Source organism: Emys orbicularis, chromosome 9, assembly GCF_028017835.1.
Source record: "Emys orbicularis isolate rEmyOrb1 chromosome 9, rEmyOrb1.hap1, whole genome shotgun sequence".
NCBI classification, from domain to species: Eukaryota; Metazoa; Chordata; order Testudines; family Emydidae; genus Emys; species Emys orbicularis.
The window spans coordinates 83200611-83218885 of record NC_088691.1 but is presented as its reverse complement, the minus strand read 5'-3'; the positions used below and the strand labels follow the sequence as shown (position 1 = coordinate 83218885).

Here is an 18275-nt window from a genome sequence, read left to right as displayed (position 1 = left end):
AACTCCAGCAGTGTCAGTAATGTATTCAATAATTTTGCCAAGATTTTACACAATTGTTAATGTTATTGTTGTTTGACTGGAGGAGCCAGAAGAACAGCCTGCCGGTCTTCCAGCCAGGCACAGTATGTAGGCTCAGTGACGTATTTCATGTTGGTTACATCTTTCCTGCTTGTTAAGAATGGCTTCGTGTCCAAAGGTCACATTGTTACTGCAGTGAGCCTGGGCTTACAGAAGAGAGATAATGAAGCCTGCCCCCCCCAGGATATCCCAAGAGATGAGTATTTTGTTTTGTCCATTAAGACTAGTACCAGCTATCCTGAAAGTCCCAGGAGCCTGGTATTGGCAGGCTAGTTGAGTTTGAGCCAAGCTATTGATTTGTGGACTTCAGAGTTATAATGAACCACGTTTTTAAGAAAGTCACTGTTGGTTTACATCTGACAAATAGAACCAAATGTTTCCCTGAAAGAAACACTCTGATAACATTTCCTTTGAGAGCATGATCCAATGTCTATTCAAGCCAATGGAAAGACTCCCATTGAGTTCAGTGGGCTATGGATTATGTCCCAAGTGGGGAGGGGTGAAAACAAACCAAATGCAGTTTACTCAGAGTCTGCTCTTATTTCAGAATTCTGTAGAGCCTTGTTAGTTCACATTCCTCTAATCCACAAACCTGATCGCTCCATCAAATACCCCACTCCAAAATCCCAATGTACAGGGGGTTTGCTATATATAATTTTATTAGCACATAGTTGACATGGTAATGGGCATACCATTGATACATATATTAGAGAGAGAACAGTAGCTGAGATTAAGTCTTCTCCTACATCTCTGCAAAGATTTGATAGCCAAATCTCTAGTGAGGTTCCTTATTGCTAAGACTTCATTACTTTTACAAAATGGTCTCCAGAACATTTATTACTATATCAGGAGCTATTGCCTACATAAAAAAACTAAACTGCCTATATCAAAACAAATGAAAAATTACATTTTGTGATGCAGTTTCCTTGGTTGCTTCTGTTAAATATGTTTGTTTTCATAAGCAATAATTTGCAATATTTGGAAATTCTCAATAGGCCTTCCAGTCATGAATGTGAATTAGCAAGATTCTGCTATATTTGGCAACATTGCATTTTAACTCTCATCTGTGACATTCCATAAACCTAGCTGTTTTGCATTTAATAATTTATCCACTTAGACACTCATTTAAAAAAAAAGAAAAAAGAGGTCATCAAAAAAATTCAAATTATGATATAATGTTTAAACGTGTGAATAGAGTTAAAAATACTGACACTCCCCTCTTTAACCCTGTGGGAGGGTTCTGATTGTTATTAAGAAATCTATAAATATTACACATAAGAGGCTAAAGTATGGCATAGGTATGTTTTGACCCTGTAAAATGTGGTAACTCATCCCTCTGTGAATTACGGTGCATACTGCCCCCATGATTTTGTTGTCTTGATAATTTTGTGGCCCTGTTGGCAGCCTCGCACCAAAAGAGAAGGCGGGAAACTTGGTTATAACAAAATAACAGCAAGGGCACATACCGACTGTTCACATGATACACCTAATAGTATTCCAGAATAGTAGTAAGCGACAAAGAGTCCTGTGGCACCTTATAGACTAACAGACATATTGGAGCATAAGCTTTCGTGGGTGAATACCCACTTCATCGGATGCATCAGAATAGTAGTGATATCCATATCTTTGAAGAGGGAAGACATAGTAATGGTTTAGCTGTACCACTCTGTTCATTAAGGGTGAAATTCACCTCCTGCACCCAGAACTGTTCAGAGGAGACACTCCCCCTCATACACTCTCTCTCTAGGACTGCTATGACCTCCCCTTCCCCCCGAGCATCAGGCTTTGGGGAGGAAAACTGCAGAGATGAGCCAGCCACAGACTCCAGCTGGTAGGAACAGGAGTGGTCAAGGAAAGGAGCACTGGGCATTCAGAGAACTTCCTATTAGTGTTGACTGAACATTCTTCATCCTGTGCTGATGGGCTGTTTGCTCCAACCCACCTCCTTCCCTCACGGTCTTTTGACCTCTGCTTCACTGCACACCTGTCTGTTTTACCCTCTTCTCCCCTGCCCTGACCCCTTCACCTCCCTTTCCTTCCTTTTTCAGCTTATCCCCACCTAAGAACGAACACACACACACACACACACACACACGCACACACACACACAGAACAATGGAACTAACATACCACTTGCTGCCATCACACAGTTCACTTTGCTCGTGTGGTCTACCCTTTCCCTCACCCTATGTCTGTCTGGTCTATTCAGATTGTAACCTCTTCAGGGCAAGGACCATCTACTACTCTGGGTTTGTACAATGGGCCCCCATTCTTGGTTGGCCCTTAGACACTGCTGTAGTAAACATGATTAATAATAATAAATTCAGTTCCCTCACTGCTGCATAAAAACAAAGCTCAAAATGTTCAAACTACAGTGGCTGAAGGGATGCACCTAATTCCATATTTTGGCTTTTGTAAAAAGTGGCCTGATATTCAGAGGTTCTGTGCACCCTCGGCTCTTATCGCAGGCAATGAGAGCTGCGGGTGAACAGTATCTTTGAAGATCAGGCTTCAAGGCACTTAGATCTTCAGTATGGATCTAAGTGCCTAGCACTGAGGTTTGAAAATTTTGGTCTAAGAAATCAGACTTTAGGCAAGTATCCCCTGTTCGGGTGAATGAAATCCTTCTCCACAGCGGCGGCCCATCCATATAGGCGAACTAGGCGGTCGCCTAGGGTGCCTGCTTAAATGGGGCACCAAATTCAAGGAAAAAAATCAAATAAAAAAAAATGAAAAAAAAATGAAGATGTCATTATTTCAATTCCCATGTGCGTACAGAGGGAATATGAATTATAATTCATTTCTCTACATTTCTGATAATTTATTAATATGTCAACTCTTTTATTTACAGCAAAAATAAATAATATTTTAGCGAATTTTCTTTCCAATTTGCGACGTAGGGTCAAGATGACCCACTCTGCCATTTTGATAAGCAATAACTCAGCCACAATGAAACACATCCACCAGCGGCAAGAGCTGCAATGCTAGTGACGCCTAACTCAAATATACATCAAGGTTGCATAGCCGGAAATTCATGTAGAGTGGAGATATCACGCGTTGATACATGTCAAACGGTCATTTTAACACATGTCGCAGGTAGATGGTTAAGAATAGAGCGAATATTGTGGAAAATTGTGTTTCTTGGTGCCAAAGAATAAAGAATAACATCTTTCAGCATTATAAATCCAAAATGTGAGTATCTTTAAGCGTTATTAAACCTTAGCGTTATTATCGGGGCTGTATAATTATTAACTTTTCTTTGTTATAACTGGTTCACATGTAATAAATAAGGTCCATAAAAGAAAAGTAACAGTGTTAACGCTTAATAGACTACAAAAGTGATGATGTCACACTCCAAGCGGGTAACCGTGAGGAAGGGGATTATTTCCAAACAACTGGTGTCGGGTTATAACATTGAAAAAGGTCATTTTGTTTCCATGTAAATGCTGTAACTAACTGTTTTAATAGGTAAGTGAGTGTATGTTACTAATCATTGAGCCTTTAAGCAGTGAAAAGATGTGTTGGGATGGCTGCAATGTGGTTTAAATCGCCAACCATGTGGTGGGTGTGTCAGCCATCCATAACGCTATAATGCTTGCAGTCGGGAACACAGTTAGTACATAACAATATTCAAATGTCCCATGGCAGAAAGAGGAAAAAGAAAAGCCTCAGGAGCTGAGTATCATAAACAAAAGGCTGAGAAGGAAAAGGACCAAGCGAAACAGCAGGGATCCTTCCTGAAATATCTTCTCTTAAAATGAAAAATTATATACTCCGGGTAATGGAATCTCTTTAAAATTTGTTGAATACCTTGCTTTGTTTGATCCAGTCATGAAGGAGCATCTACGTAAAATAACTGATCATGAAACACAGGTTCATTACTTAGGAAAAAATATGCAGAATGAACTGATTCAAATCCTAGCAAATGCCATTAAAAAGAAAATTGTAGAAGCTGCCCATTCTGCAAAATACTTTTCAATAATACTGGACTGTACACCAGATGTGAGTCATGTTGAACAAATGACGATGATCATTCATTGTGTGGATATGGAAAAGTCTGCATATGAAGAGAATGTTGAAGTGCTCATAAAGGAACATTTTTTGGGTTTCGTACCACTGAAGGAGATGACTGGAGCATTTATGACTGAAACTATTCTACAAGAGCTTGAAACAATGTCATTATCTATTGAAAACTTACATGGCCAAGGCTATGATAATTGGAGTAATATGAAGGGTAAAGACAATGGTATGCAAAGGAGAAGGATGGAAATCAATCCTAGGGCCTTTTTCGTTCCTTGCAGTGCGCATTCTCTGAATTTGGTTGTCAATGATGCTGCTAGATGCTGTTTGGAGGCAAGCAGTTTCTTTGACCTGGTACAACGTGTTTACGTGTTTTTCTCAGGCTCAACACGCCGTTGGGAGATTCTGACTCGCTGTGTGAATTCTCTAACTGTGAAACCACTTAGACAAGATGGGAGAGTCGCACTGATGCTTTGAAGCCTCTTTACTATGAACTTGGAAACATTTATGATGCCCTAATTGAAATTTCTGATGATACTACCTTTACTGGATCATCTGGCAATATGGCACATTCAGATGCAGAAGCTCTTGCAAATGGCCTTTCCAAATTCAAATTTGTGACTTCACTCATTTTAGGGTATAATATCCTTTTCGAGATTAACCTCACTAGTAAGCAGCTTCAGGAAAAGAATTTGAACATACATTCTGCTATTCAAAAACTGCAGCAAACTAAAAATATTCTGGAGGAATTCAGAAGTGATGAAGGGTTTGAAAGAATACTGGTAGATTCTCTCGAGCTTGCTGAAGAAATAGACTTTCCGACAGAATTTGAACCAGAGGCAGTTCGCATTCGGCAAAAGAAACAGCAGTTTTCATATGAAGGACGAGACACACGCATTCAGAACCCAAAACGAAGGTTCAAAGTGAATTTCTACTTCACAGTCCTTGATACTGCTAGTCACTCGGTTGACGAAAGATTTCAACAGATTCAGCAGCTAGAGTCAGTATTGGCTTTCTATATGATATCCACAGCTTGCAAAAGAAAACAGCAAAACAGATAAGAGAATTTTGTTTAAAACTGGAGTCAGCACTGACTCATGAAAATTCAAAAGACATTGATGCTACAGATTTGTGTAGTGAGCTTCAGGCTTTTTCAAGACGACTTAAGAAACATTCCACTCCTGAAGAAGTACTGAAGTTTGTTTGTGAAAATAAACTCTCAGACAGTTTTCCAAACATTTTTATAGCTCTACGCATTCTTTTAACTTTGCCAGTTTCCGTAGCTAGTGGGGAACGCTGCTTCTCAAAGTTAAAATTGATAAAAACATATCTGCGTTCAACAATGGCGCAAGAGAGACTTGTTGGGCTTGCCACAATGTCCATAGAGCATGAAATAGCTGGAAAACTAGATCTAAAAGAACTAGTGACTGAATTTTCAAAACTTAAAGGAAGAAAAGTCATGTTTTAAGAGCACAGAGTGTTTTGTAAATACAGGTTAAAGTTCACTGAAGAGTTCTCTTATTTCTTTCTATATTGGATGTGGTGGTAATGGCAGTTAAAGCAGGATAGCGTAATGGATGATTTTGGATTTGTAATAATAAAAATTATAATTAACATTTTTAATGCATTTTTATTTGAAATTGGACTGAAGTATCATCTAGCTGTCATGTACAAATCTAATCTGAACATTTCATGTCTCTATTTTATCTGATCTCAGAAACATTGGTTGGACAGACTGACAAACTGCATAATTAAGCCTCTGTTTAAAAAAAAAATGCTTAAAAAACATTAAAAGGAAAAAAGGAGCAAAATGTTTCCCAGTTTACCAAAACCCTCAGGCTAGATCTGCCCTTGGGGTTTGGTGGTGGGGGCGCTGATTGCATGCTTCACCTAGGGCGCCAGTTGCTGGCAGCTAGTCTAGGGCCGCCCCTGCTTCCCCACAGCTGCTGGAAGGGCTGCAGAGCTGCAATGTCACCTGTCCACTGCTGCTACACTAGCCTATGAGCTGGAATAACAGCTGCAGCTCCTCTGTGACCCCCATTGGTAGGGGGTTAGAAAGTGGATCCATTTAGGATTGGATCTCATTACCTGCTTTCAATGGGCTCCCTCCATGTCAGGGTAATTTGGCAGGTGCAAATTATTCTACTGTTAGTTACCCCCATGTAACGCCACTGAAATCAACTGCAGACAGAATTCATCACTAATGATATGACAGTGTCATCATTGGGACAATCATTTTCATCAGTGCTGTGAAATCAATGAGGTTCACAGGTATGTTTGAGGGCAGAATTAGGTCCTATGTTTTTAAGAGTGATAACTTCATGCTAACTGGTGCTTTAAATCCAAATTTATTATTGCACAGAGTTTATTCAACTCTGTGCTTGAAAATTTTAATGACGATGTACATTTCTAACCATTTTGTTCTATTAAATAGAAACTCGAGCTGCACAGACTTCTAAATAAACCCATTTTAGTATTCTGGGATTTCTTTTGCTGAACGTGAGTCAGATTACTTAAAACTTTCTCTAAACCAGTTTCTTCCCAAGTGCTGAGTTTTGAAATATGTTTTTCTTACTCAGAGTACAATTATTCAGGAGAAAGTACATGTGCAATTTTGTAAAACCACAAATATTCACAGGCTCCACTGTGAGCTCTGCTGTTGGTTTATAAGTATGCTGTAATAAATGGTTGTTTAGTAGCTTTGTAGGACTCGCTTAAATTCAACTGAAAAACATTTCCCGGAGAGGTTTGCTGGCGGGAATGTGGTTGAGGCCATATCAAGAGGAAGCGTGGTTTTTACCTTTGCAGATATATTGCATGCTATTTCTAATCCAGTGTTGTCATAGATAGTTAATGTTTCTAATCCTTTTGACATAGATATTGAGCTGAAAGCTGTTTCAAAAATGATTAATCAAGTTCTAAGAAATTCACTACTGACACACAATTATTTTACCAGATACAGTATGTGGTTCAAAGTAAGAGAGACACTGTCAGTGTCATCTTGGGCAAAGCATGACCGTGTTAAACCCCTGATTTTTTCTTCTTCAGGACAGAAAATGATGCTGAAACAGAATCTCCTGTACAGTTGGATGATTTAAAATCTGTTATGAATGAAAATGAAGAGGATGAAAAGCTTCAAGTTAAAATACAGGCTTTTGAAGAAAAAATAAATATTGACAACAGTACTCCTGGCTCTGTGCGTAGATATAGTTTAGGCCAGGTTTCTAAAGAAGAAAGGAAGGATATGAGATTTAACAGGTATGATTCTGTAAAATGCATGACTGACTTTCATGCATATCAGTCTTGGAATAAATCTTTATCCAAACATTAAGGGAATAGTTCAATTATAGTATACCTGTGGGCACCATGAGTCTAATTCTAACCAGATCTCTTGTCAGGGCATCTCAGAGCTGGATAAGATCTTTCTAAATTATGTATTTAACCTGCCCTAACATGACAAGAGAGAAGGAAGAGGAACATGTTTGTTTACAGAACACTCTAGAACAGTGGTTCTCCACCAGGAGGATGCATATCCCTGAGGGTACGCAGAGGTATTCCAGGGAGTACATCAACTCATCTAGATATTTGTCTAGTTTTACAAAAGGCTACATGAAAAACACTAGCAAAGTCAGTACAAACTAAAATTTCATACAGACAATGACTTGTTTATACTGCTCTATATACTATATCAGTGTTTCTCAATCTGGGGGGGTTGCAATTTATTTTATAATTATATGGTGAAAATGAGAAAGTCAGCAATTTTTCAGTACTAGTGTGCTGTGACACTTTTGTATTTTTATGTCTGATTTTTAAGCAAGTGAGGTGAAATTTGGGGTACACAAGACAAATCCACCTCTTGAAAGGGGTACAGTAGTCTGGAAAGGTTGAGAACTACTGATCTAGAAATGAAGATTCAAAGAACTCTCCTGGATACTAATAATGGCAACTCTAACGTTAGTTTAGGTAATATATTTGTATCAATATTTTGGGTCAGATTATGCCCTCAATTACTCTAGATTGATACTTTGTGTCAAGTTAAATTTGATTCTGCCTAGACCCGTTGTGTGTTGCGACTAGGGCCAGCCCAAAGAACTTGCAACTAGAATGTACCCCTAGGACATGCAGGCCTCACCAATTCTAGTGGGATGTTTACTGCTCATGCTGCAGTGTTGCATGGGTGGAGCATGACCCGTTTCATACTGACTTAGAGTTCTGTGGCGATAACTTGAGCCTTTGGGGAATTTGGACATCTCCTTTGCTGGGGCTGTCATAGCTTCCACCTTCCTCCTCTTTAACAGGGAACCTATGTCCACTTTTCTCCTAATTCTCTCCAGAGACACATTCACCAGTTGTGTATGCATTTCCTGTTCCCCAGCTCCCCTTTGAGGATTAAAGTTTCCCATGTTGTGAAAGGAGTGGTGGGGAAGGATGCTCATTGAGGGCTTGATTCTCCATTGCCTTCCACCTTTGCACTCATATACAACTGTTCAAAGTGAGTGTAAAATGCTGCCAAATCAGAATTCTTCATTCACATCAGTAGTAGCATTTTATACCTCATTTACTCTGGTGCAAATGACTACACAAGAGAGTGGAGAACCAATTCCTGAATGTTGGGGCTTGTGGCGAAGGTGGCCCAGCTGAAGGACTGTAGAGAGATCTCTGGATTTGCTTGAACCACTGCTGGATGGTATTATTTTATAATGTGATTGATAGACTGGATACTGAGGTGTTATAGTGATGAGTAATAGATATACTGGTGCATTCTCTAGTATGCATTATGTGACAGACCCAGACCAGTGGGGTACAGGAGTCTGGTAGAGGGCAAATATACTGGTCACTTATGAGTAGTTTTCTGTTCCCTGAGTGACCAGAGCAGGGGCTGCACTAGAGTAATCAGGAACCTGCTAGAACCAGTTAAGGCAGGCAGGCTAATTAGGACACCTGGAGCCAATTAAGAAGAAGCTGCTAGAATCAATTAAAGCAGGCTAATCAGGGCACCTGGGTTTTAAAAAGGAGCTCACTTCAGTTTGTGGTGTGAGTGTGAGGAGCTGGGAGCAAGAGGCGCAAGGAGCTGAGAGGGTGAGGGTGTGCTGCTGGAGGACTGAGGAGCACAAGCGTTATCAGACACCAGGAGGAAGGTCCTGGGGTGAGAATAAGGAAGGTGTTTGGAGGAGGCCCTGGGGAAGTAGCCCAGGGAGTTGTAGCTGTCATGCAGCTGTTACAGGAGGCACTATAGACAGCTGCAGTCCACAGGGCCCTGGGCTGGAACCCGGAGTAGAGGGCGGGCCCGGGTTCCCCCCAAACCTCCCAATTGACCTGGACTGTGGGTTCTTCCAGAGGGGAAGGTCTCTGGGCTGTTCCCCAACCCACATGGTGAATCTCTGAGGCAAGAAAATCCGCCAATAAGTGCAGGACCCACCAAGATAGAGGAGGAACTTTGTCACAATATGTTGTGATATATAGATATTGTTGTCTGACTTCTTTTATTACTACAATTGTGGTTTGATTTGGGTTCTGAGTACCTGTTCATGAAATACAGGTTTATTAAAAGCTATTTGTCTTTGCCAACCAACAGGCAATTTAGGCCCAAATTCTGCTCTGAGTTGCACCAAAGCAGCTGCACAGATGTAATTGAGAGCAGAATTTGGCCAGAAATCTTGTTATCTGATGCTTCAGCATGGTGTAGTCCATCTTACCTCTATCACAAACCATTTGTCTCTCTCTATTTACATTGCAGGTCCAAAAGTCTAGCTTTACATGCAATCCGTACAAAGGGGATGAATTCAGACAATGGACAAGACATGGACAATGGAGATATAGCAGCTGGCATCTCTTTCACAGAAATTTATCTTAGCCAAGAAAATGACAAATTGCCTCTTAGTCCAGACACTGAAGAATCACAGCTGGAAAATTCTTCAGTTTCACACCCAAGAATCAAATGTACAGAATCAGAAAATTTGCCAGGATCTGTTAAAGAAAACTGCCATGAAGGAAGTACAGAGGCAATAAAAAATCCTGTGGAATATCAGGATAAGCTCTACTTGCACTTAAAGGAAAATCTTAGTAAAGTGAAAGCATATGTCATGGAGATTGGGAAGAAAATTCCTAGCCCAGATCAGTGTATTATTGAAGGTAAGAGCTCTGAACCTTTCAAATTATGGGAAACTTAAAGAAACAGTTTAAAACAAGAACAAAACCCTTCAATACTCATGCAAACCGTTAAGTAAGATTCTCTAAGCATGAGCTCTTATGTTGGATGAAACACGTTTTTACACAATGACGTTGTTATAAACTACAGCATTTTGAACCCTCTTTCATAGGTTTTGTCCTTTCCTTCAGCAATATTGTGCATCCTTCAGAGGCCCCAAGCTGGCAGTCCTCGCACACCCAAAACTCCCTTTGAAGTTAATGCAATATTATGCAAAGAATGCTTGATTGGACTCAGGGTCAGTGTTTGATTCTCTTCTTACATCAGGATAAATCAGTGTAGCTAATAGAGTTACATCAGGGTAGGTCAGAAAAGAATCAGATCCAGAATCTCAAATAAAGGTGTTCTGTTCTGCTACGCTCTGATTCAAAGCCCACTAGAAGTCAGTCGAAAGATTCCCAGTGGGATTTGAATTGGGCCCTGTACAAGAGTATGCCGGGGCTCGACCCTCTTCGGGCGACGGGGAGCCACACTGACTCACTACACACCGGGGCGGGGCGTTCTGTCCGGCGGCCGGGTTCCCCGTCGGTCCGCGCTGCCCTGAGAGACACGATAAGCCTGACCCGGGCTCCAGGCGGACACCAATGTTATATCAGGGCTCAGACCCTCAGTCCGGGCTGAGCAACAGTATGAAGTCTTTAGGCCCAGGCCCTAGGTCAGGGCAGGGCAACAAACGCTGGGGCAGGCCCTCAGGCCCTCAGTCAGGACTGAGCAACAATACAAAGTCTTTAGGCCCAGGCCCTAGGTCTGGGCGGGGCAACAAACGCTGGGGCAGGCACTCAGGCCCTCAGTCAGGGCTGAGCAACGGTACAAACTAAGCCTCAACAGGCCTGGGAGAGGGGGAGACTGCCACCCACGGGTTGAGTGGCAGGGGGGACGCAGGCCCTCCCACTCCACTGCGTCCCAGCCCGGGGCCCTAGCAGCGGCAGAAGGCCCGCTGCTTAGTCAGTGGGGATCCTGGCCGCAACACACTGACATAGGCTCTGGCAATGCTGCAGCCAGACTGGGGTCGGCTGCCCCCGGGCTACTTCCACACTCCCCCTCTGGGTCTACCTGGGGGCTGGTGTCGGCCTCGGGGGGATCCTGGACCATGGGTTCGTCCGGCCAGGCGTCGTTCGGTAGGTCCGGCAACTCCTCTGGGTAGAGGGCGCAGGGCGGGCCCGGTGGCTCCTCTGGGTAGCGGGCGCAGGGAAGGCCCGGCGGCTCCTCTGGGTAGCGGGCGCAGGGCAGGCCCGGCGGCTTCTCTGGGTAGCAGGTGCAGGGCAGACCCGGCGGCTCCTCTGGGTAGCGGGCGCAGGGCAGGCCCGGCGGCTCCCGGCGGCCGCCCCGGGCTGCAGAGGTTTCCCAGCCCCGAGCTAGAATGGAGACGTCTGGTCTGTTAGGCAGCTGGGGCCTGACTGAGTTCTGAGGGCCAGCCTTTATACTTCCAGGTCGCCGCCTGACCCCCAGAGGGGCGGGCTCAGAGCTTCCTGGCTCCGCCCACTGCGGCTTCCGGATGAGCTCTCCCCCCTCTGGGGCGCCGGGGAGCCACACTGACTCACTACACACACCCCCCCTCAAGTCTGGCTCCCGTTCTTCGGGGCCAGACCCCTTTGTCCCCCCGAGGCAGGACAGGAAGTCTGCGTTTGCATGTTCCTTGCCAGCCCTATGCTGGATGTTAAACGCGTAGGGTTGCAAGGCCAGATACCACCGCAGTAGTTGGTCATTGTTGTTTTTCATTCTCATCAACCATCGGAGGGGGGCATGGTCTGTGACTAGCAAGAACGGCACCCCAAGGAGGTAGTATCGTAGGGCGTCACAGGCCCATTTTATGGCGAGCGCCTCTTTCTCGATCATGGCGTAGTTCTTTTCATGGGGGAACAACTTTCGGCTCAGGTATAGAACCGGGTGGTCCTCTCCATCAATTTCTTGGGATAGGACAGCCCCCAGCCCTACCTCTGAAGCATCCGTCTGCAGGATGAACCCCCGGTGGAAGTCGGGGCTGTATAGGACCGGCTCCTGGCAAAGACACGTCTGGAGTGTCCGGAAAGCGTTTTCACACTCTGGGGACCACCGTACCTGCCGGGGGCTGTCCTTTGTCAACAGTCCGGTTAAGGGAGCCGCGATGGATGCAAACTGGGGAATGAAGCGTCGATAGTACCCAACGAGTCCCAGGAACTGTCGGACTTGGCGTTTCGTGGTGGGGGTCGGGCAGGCTGCCAGGGCTTGTACTTTCCCGACGAGGGGCTTCACTCGTCCTCCCCCTATGGCGTACCCCAAGTATGTGGTTTCCTGCCATCCGATGCGGCATTTCTTCGGGTTGGCTGTCAGTCCCGCCTGCCGCAGGGCTCTCAGGACCGCCGCCACCCGTTCCAGGTGGTCTTCCCAGTGCCAGCTATAGATCACGACATCATCCAGGTAGGCGGCCGCATAGTCATGATGGGGCCGCAGAAGGCGATCCATTAGTCTCTGGAACGTCGCCGGGGCCCCATGGAGGCCAAAAGGCATCCGGGTGAACTGATACAGTCACGTAGGGGTGGCGAATGCGGTCTTTTCCTTAGAGGGGTCATCGAGCGGGATCTGCCAATACCCCTTACTGAGGTCGAGGGTGGTGATGAACCGGGCCTCGCCTAGGCGGCCCAGCAACTCGTCCACCCGGGGCATCGGATAGGCGTCGAACCGTGAGATGGCGTTCACCCGTCGGAAGTCTATACAAAAGCGTCGGGTGCCGTCAGCCTTGGGCACCAAGACCACCGGGCTACACCACTCACTCTGCGATGGCTCGATGACTCCTAAGGCCAGCATGGCCTGTACCTCTTCTTCCACCTCCTGACGCATCCGGTATGGCAAGGGTCTGGTCGTCTCACAGATTACCTTCCCTGGCTCGGTCTGGACCGAGTGACAGACCAGGGTTGTGTACCCGGGTAGGGCTGTGAAGGTGCTTGGGAAGGCCTGCAGAAGACACTTGGCCTGTTGGCGCTGCTCCTCCGTAAGGGTGTCGCCGAGCAGGGGGGCCGGGGGGTCCTCGGTCTGGCGTGCGTGGGGCCCGAACTCCGGCTCTGGCGGGTAGGGATTAATCAGCAGGCCCTCCCGCTCCCACCATGGTTTCAACAGGTTTACATGGTACCACTGCGTCTTCTTGAGTCGGTCAGGCTGGCGGATCTCGTAGGTGACGGGCCCCACCTTCCGAGCTACCTCATAGGGCCCCTGCCAACAGGCCAGTAGCTTCGACTCGCTCGAGGGCAGGAGGAGCAGGACCCGATCACCGGGTTCGAAGTCACGCACCTGCGCCTCCCGGTTATAAGTCCGTTCCTGCCAGTTCTGGGCAGCTTTTAAGTTTTCACGGGCCAGGGCCCCAGCCTGAGCAACGTATTCCTGCAGCTGGAGGACGTAGTGCAGGAGGCCCTGAGTTGGAGAAGGGGACTGCTCCCACGTTTCACGCATTAAGTCCAACAGGCCCCGCGGACAGTGCCCGTACAGCAGTTCAAACGGGGAGAACTTGGTTGAGGACTGGGGTACCTCGCGGATAGCTAACAGCAGGGGAGGTAGCAACTGATCCCACCGGCGTAGCTCCTTCGGGGGGAATTTTCGCAACATTTCTTTGAGAGTCTGATTAAATCGTTCCACCAACCCGTCTGTCTGCGGGTGGTAGATGGAAGTCCGTAATTGTTTGATCCCCAGGAGCTTGCAAATCTGCTGCAGCAGGCGGGAGGTGAAGTTAGTGCCTTGGTCCGTGAGGATTTCTCGGGGCAACCTCACCCGCGCGAAGACCTTCACCAGTTCTCTGGCGATGGTCCGGGCCGTGTTGCTCCGCAAGGGAATGGCCTCCGGGAAATGGGTGGCGTAGTCCACGATAACCAGGACATACTGGAACCCCGACGCACTCTTTGGGAGGGGTCCCACCAGGTCCATGGCCACCCGTTCGAATGGTGTTTCCACTATAGGCATGGGGACAAGGGGGGCCCGGGGTACCCCTTGCGGAGCGGCTACCTGGCACTCCGGGCAGGAGCTACAATAGTTCCTCACCTCCTGGTGAACACCGGGCCAGAAGAACTGGGTTAGAATTCGGGCAAGGGTCTTCTCCTGGCCCAGATGCCCAGCCGCCGGGATGTCGTGCGCCAACTTCATCACGGCACGCCGGTGACACCTCGGTACCAGTAGCTGCGTTTGGGGCTCCTTTGTACGGGCGTCACGGTCTATGCGGTAAAGACGGTCCCAGCGTAATTCGAAATGGGGCCACTGGGTCGCCCGCTGGGGGTCGATGATAGTCCCATCGACGGCCGCTAGTTGTTCATAGGCCCCACTAAGGGTGGGGTCAGCTCTCTGGTCACAGCAGAAATCGGTATGGAGGAGGGGCTCAACCTCGGGCCCAGGCCGGGGGTCGTTGGCCTCTCCGGTTCCTGCCTCGGCTTCTAGGTCCTCGGGCTCCTCTTCCGGTAGTGCCCCCTGGGACTCCCCCTCCAGGGCTGGGGTGGACCGGAGGATCTCCTCAAAGGCGGGCCAGTCCTGCCCCAGGATCACCGGGTACGCCAGTCGAGGGGCTAAGCCCACCACGATTCGGTGGGTGACGCCAGCCACTATTAACCGGACCCAGGCACTAGGGTACGGCCGTACCTCCCCATGGATGCATTGCAGGTGGATTGTCCCCAAGTGGGGGTCCGCCTGGCGTCCTAAAGCCTGGCGCACCAGGGTCTGGCCGCAGCCTGAGTCGATCAAGGCCTGGGTGGAGTGGTCACCGACAACTACCGGGACCGTGATCTTGGGGGCCTGTGGTAGCCGGGCCCTGGTGTCCCCTGCGCAGACCTGGCCGAAGCTACAGTCCATGTCCGTACAGTCCCGTTGCAAGTGCCCCGACTTCCCGCAACGGAAGCAAGGCCCGAGTTCACGACGGCCGCCGCGGGAGGGGGCTCCCCTCAAACTCCTAGGGGGGCTCCGGGGAACCCTCGCGACACTCGGCATGGGGGTGAATGGTCCGGGCCGAGGGGGAGGTTCCGGGCGTCTGAGCCGAGGTCCCGGGCGGGCCTCTTGCCCGCGGCCCAGATTCCGCGGTCCGGTCGGGGCGTCCCCTCTCCGTTCGGTGTTCAGGCACTCCAGTCCAGGGTTCTGAGCTTGGAGGCCGGGTCCCACTGGCGATTCGGCCACGAGGAAGTCCTCCATTAGTGCGACGGCCGCAGCTAACATCGCCAGCCAGTGGTGGAGCACCCAGGCCCGTCCTCGCGTCGGGAGGATGTGTACAAATTGTTCGAGGACAACTTGTTCTGTAACCTCCTCCGCTGTTCTCGTTTCTGGCTGTAGCCACCGCCTACACGCCTCCTTCAGGGCTTGGGCCACCAGCCTGGGTCTGGTTCCCGTGGAGTACGTTTGACTCCGGAACCGCTGCCAAAACGTCTCTGGGCTGACGTCTAATGCATCCAAGATTGCGGCCTTCACCCGGCTGTAATCCCTTGCATCTTCCGTCGCCAGCCCTCGATATGCCGTTTGGGCGGTCCCTGTAAGGTAGGGGGCCAGAAGGGTAGCCCATTGAACCTGGGGCCACCCCGCGACCAGCGCCACCCGTTCGAACGTAACCAAGAACGCCTCAGGGTCATCGTCGGGACCCATCTTGGTTAGTCGGACCGGGATGGCGGTGCGGGGCGACCCAGCCCCGTCCCCTGGCTGCAGGTCCACGGGGGGCAGCACTGCGGTCACAAGTTGCTGCAGCCGGTCCCCCAGCTGCTGAATGAGCTGCTGCTGCTGCTGGAGTTGAGCGGCATGCTGCTGCTGCTGCTGCTGTAGCTGGGCAGCGGCCTGCTGTTGTTGCTGTTCGAGCTGGGCAGCTGCCTGCCTGCTGCTGCTGCTGTTGCTGAACGTGGGCGGCCTGCTGTCGCTCCTGGCTCTCAGCCAGCAGTTGAAACAGTCGCTCCATCTCCATGGTTCTCAGGGGGGGGGGGGGGGGGAAGAATCTCCCCCGTCAGGCCCTTCTCACAGGACCCAGGGATCAGTATCCCCACTTCTGGTACCACGTGTACAAGAGTTTGCCGGGGCTCAACCCTCTTCGGGCGATGGGGAGCCACACTGACTCACTACACACCGGGGCGGGGCGTTCTGTCCGGCGGCCGGGTTCCCCGTCGGTCCGCGCTGCCCTGAGGGTCTGAGCCCTGATATAACATTGGTGTCCGCCCGACCTGGGCTCCGGGCGGACACCAATGTTATATCAGGGCTCAGACCCTCAGTCCAGGCTGAGCAACAGTATGAAGTTTTTATGCCCAGGCCCTAGGTCAGGGCGGGGCAACAAACGCTGGGGCAGGCCCTCAGGCCCTCAGTCAGGGCTGAGCAACAGTACAAAGTCTTTAGGCCCAGGCCCTAGGTCAGGGCGGGACAACAAACGCTGGGGCAGGCACTCAGGACCTCAGTCAGGGCTGAGCAACAGTACAAACTAAGCCTCAACAGGCCTGGGAGAGGGGGAGACTGCCACCCACGGATTGGGTGGCGGGGGGACGCAGGCCCTCCCACTCCACTGCGTCCCAGCCCAGGGCCCTAGCAGCGGCAGAAGGCCCGCTGCTTAGTCAGTGGGGATCCTGGCCGCAACACACTGACATAGGCTCTGGCAATGCTGCAGCCAGACTGGGGTCGGCTGCCCCCGGGCTACTTCCACACTCCCCCTCTGGGTCTACCTGGGGGCCGGTGTTGGCCTCGGGGGGATCCTGGACCATGGGTTCATCTGGCCAGGCGTCGTTCGGTAGGTCCGGCAACTCCTCCGGGTAGAGGGCGCAGGGCGGGCCCGGCGGCTCCTCTGGGTAGCGGGCGCAGGGCAGGCCCGGCGGCTCCCGGCAGTCGCCCCGGGCTGCAGAGGTTTCCCAGCCCCGAGCTAGGCTGGAGACGTCTGGTCTCTTTGGCGGCTGGGGCCTGACTGAGTTCTGAGGGCCAGCCTTTATACTTCCGGGTCGCCGCCTGACCCCCGGAGGGGCGGACTCAGAGCTCCCTGGCTCCGCCCACTGTGGCTTCCGGATGGGCTCTCCCCCTTCTGGGGCGCCGGGGAGCCACACTGACTCACTACAGGCCCCTATTTACCATTGCATCAGAACTCTATAATGATTCTCAGTTTCGTCATGCAGAGTCAGTGGATAGTGTTGGGATCCTCCCCTACCCCCCTGAGACCTCTTTCTGCTTGGCTTCCCAAACACTCAGTTCAACTCCACATTTTATCATTCGGGTATTTTTATTTGGCATACAGCAAAGCAACAGTGAGTGGACCAGAGAACTAGATAAATTCATGGAAGATAGGTCCATCAATGACTATTAGTCAGGATGGGCAGGGATGGTGTCCCTAGCTGGGAATGGGCGACAGAGGATGGATCACTTGATTACCTGTCCTGTTCTGTTCATTACTTTTGAAGCACCTGGCATTGGCCACTGTCAGAAGACAGGATACTGGGCTAGATGAACCTTTGGTGTGACTCAGTATGGCCGTTCTTATGTTCTTATGACTCAAACGCAGGGGTGAATGCAGGATACATCACAGAACCAAAGTTACACTGCAATCCTCTTCCTTTATATACGTTTACACAGATCATTGCATTTACTATAGATTGCATCACACGTTTTGGGATTGACTTGGTTACTTTCTAGGGACCAATCCCTGTACTGCATGTTCTGTCCACACACTTTCCATGCATGACTTACTCTTTAGCTCATCTTTGGATTCTGGACTTGTCCATTATTAACTTGTTCTTTGTAAATGGTTCCCTGGATGTTCCCTCCCCTTATCTTAGCTAGTTCAGACATTCTGTCGCTCAGTTTACTGACCCATTTGCCTATCTTAGTTAGCACGGACATTGTGTTTTTAGCCTGCTCATCATTTACCTCCCTAAGCCTGTCTTCCAAGAAGTGAGGCCTTCCTTATGTCCAATTATTCATGTCAAGCCAGGTCTACAGATAATTGTTTTCAAGCACTTGATAGCCAATAATGAAATGGGGCCTGATCCTGTGAGGCCCCTGTGGAGGTGCTCAC

General features: G+C 48.8%; 1 protein-coding gene across 2 annotated transcripts in view; it reads left to right on the top strand.

Moving 5' to 3' along the window:
* VEPH1 (ventricular zone expressed PH domain containing 1) overlaps positions 1-18275 on the top strand; it is a 139802-nt gene that overhangs the window by 59742 nt on the left and 61785 nt on the right. For both annotated transcript variants that reach the window (XM_065411151.1, XM_065411150.1), the window contains exons 7-8: positions 7147-7356; positions 9836-10230. In XM_065411151.1, coding sequence (XP_065267223.1) covers positions 7147-7356; positions 9836-10230 — 605 coding nt within the window. The remainder of the gene's footprint in view (positions 1-7146; positions 7357-9835; positions 10231-18275) is intronic.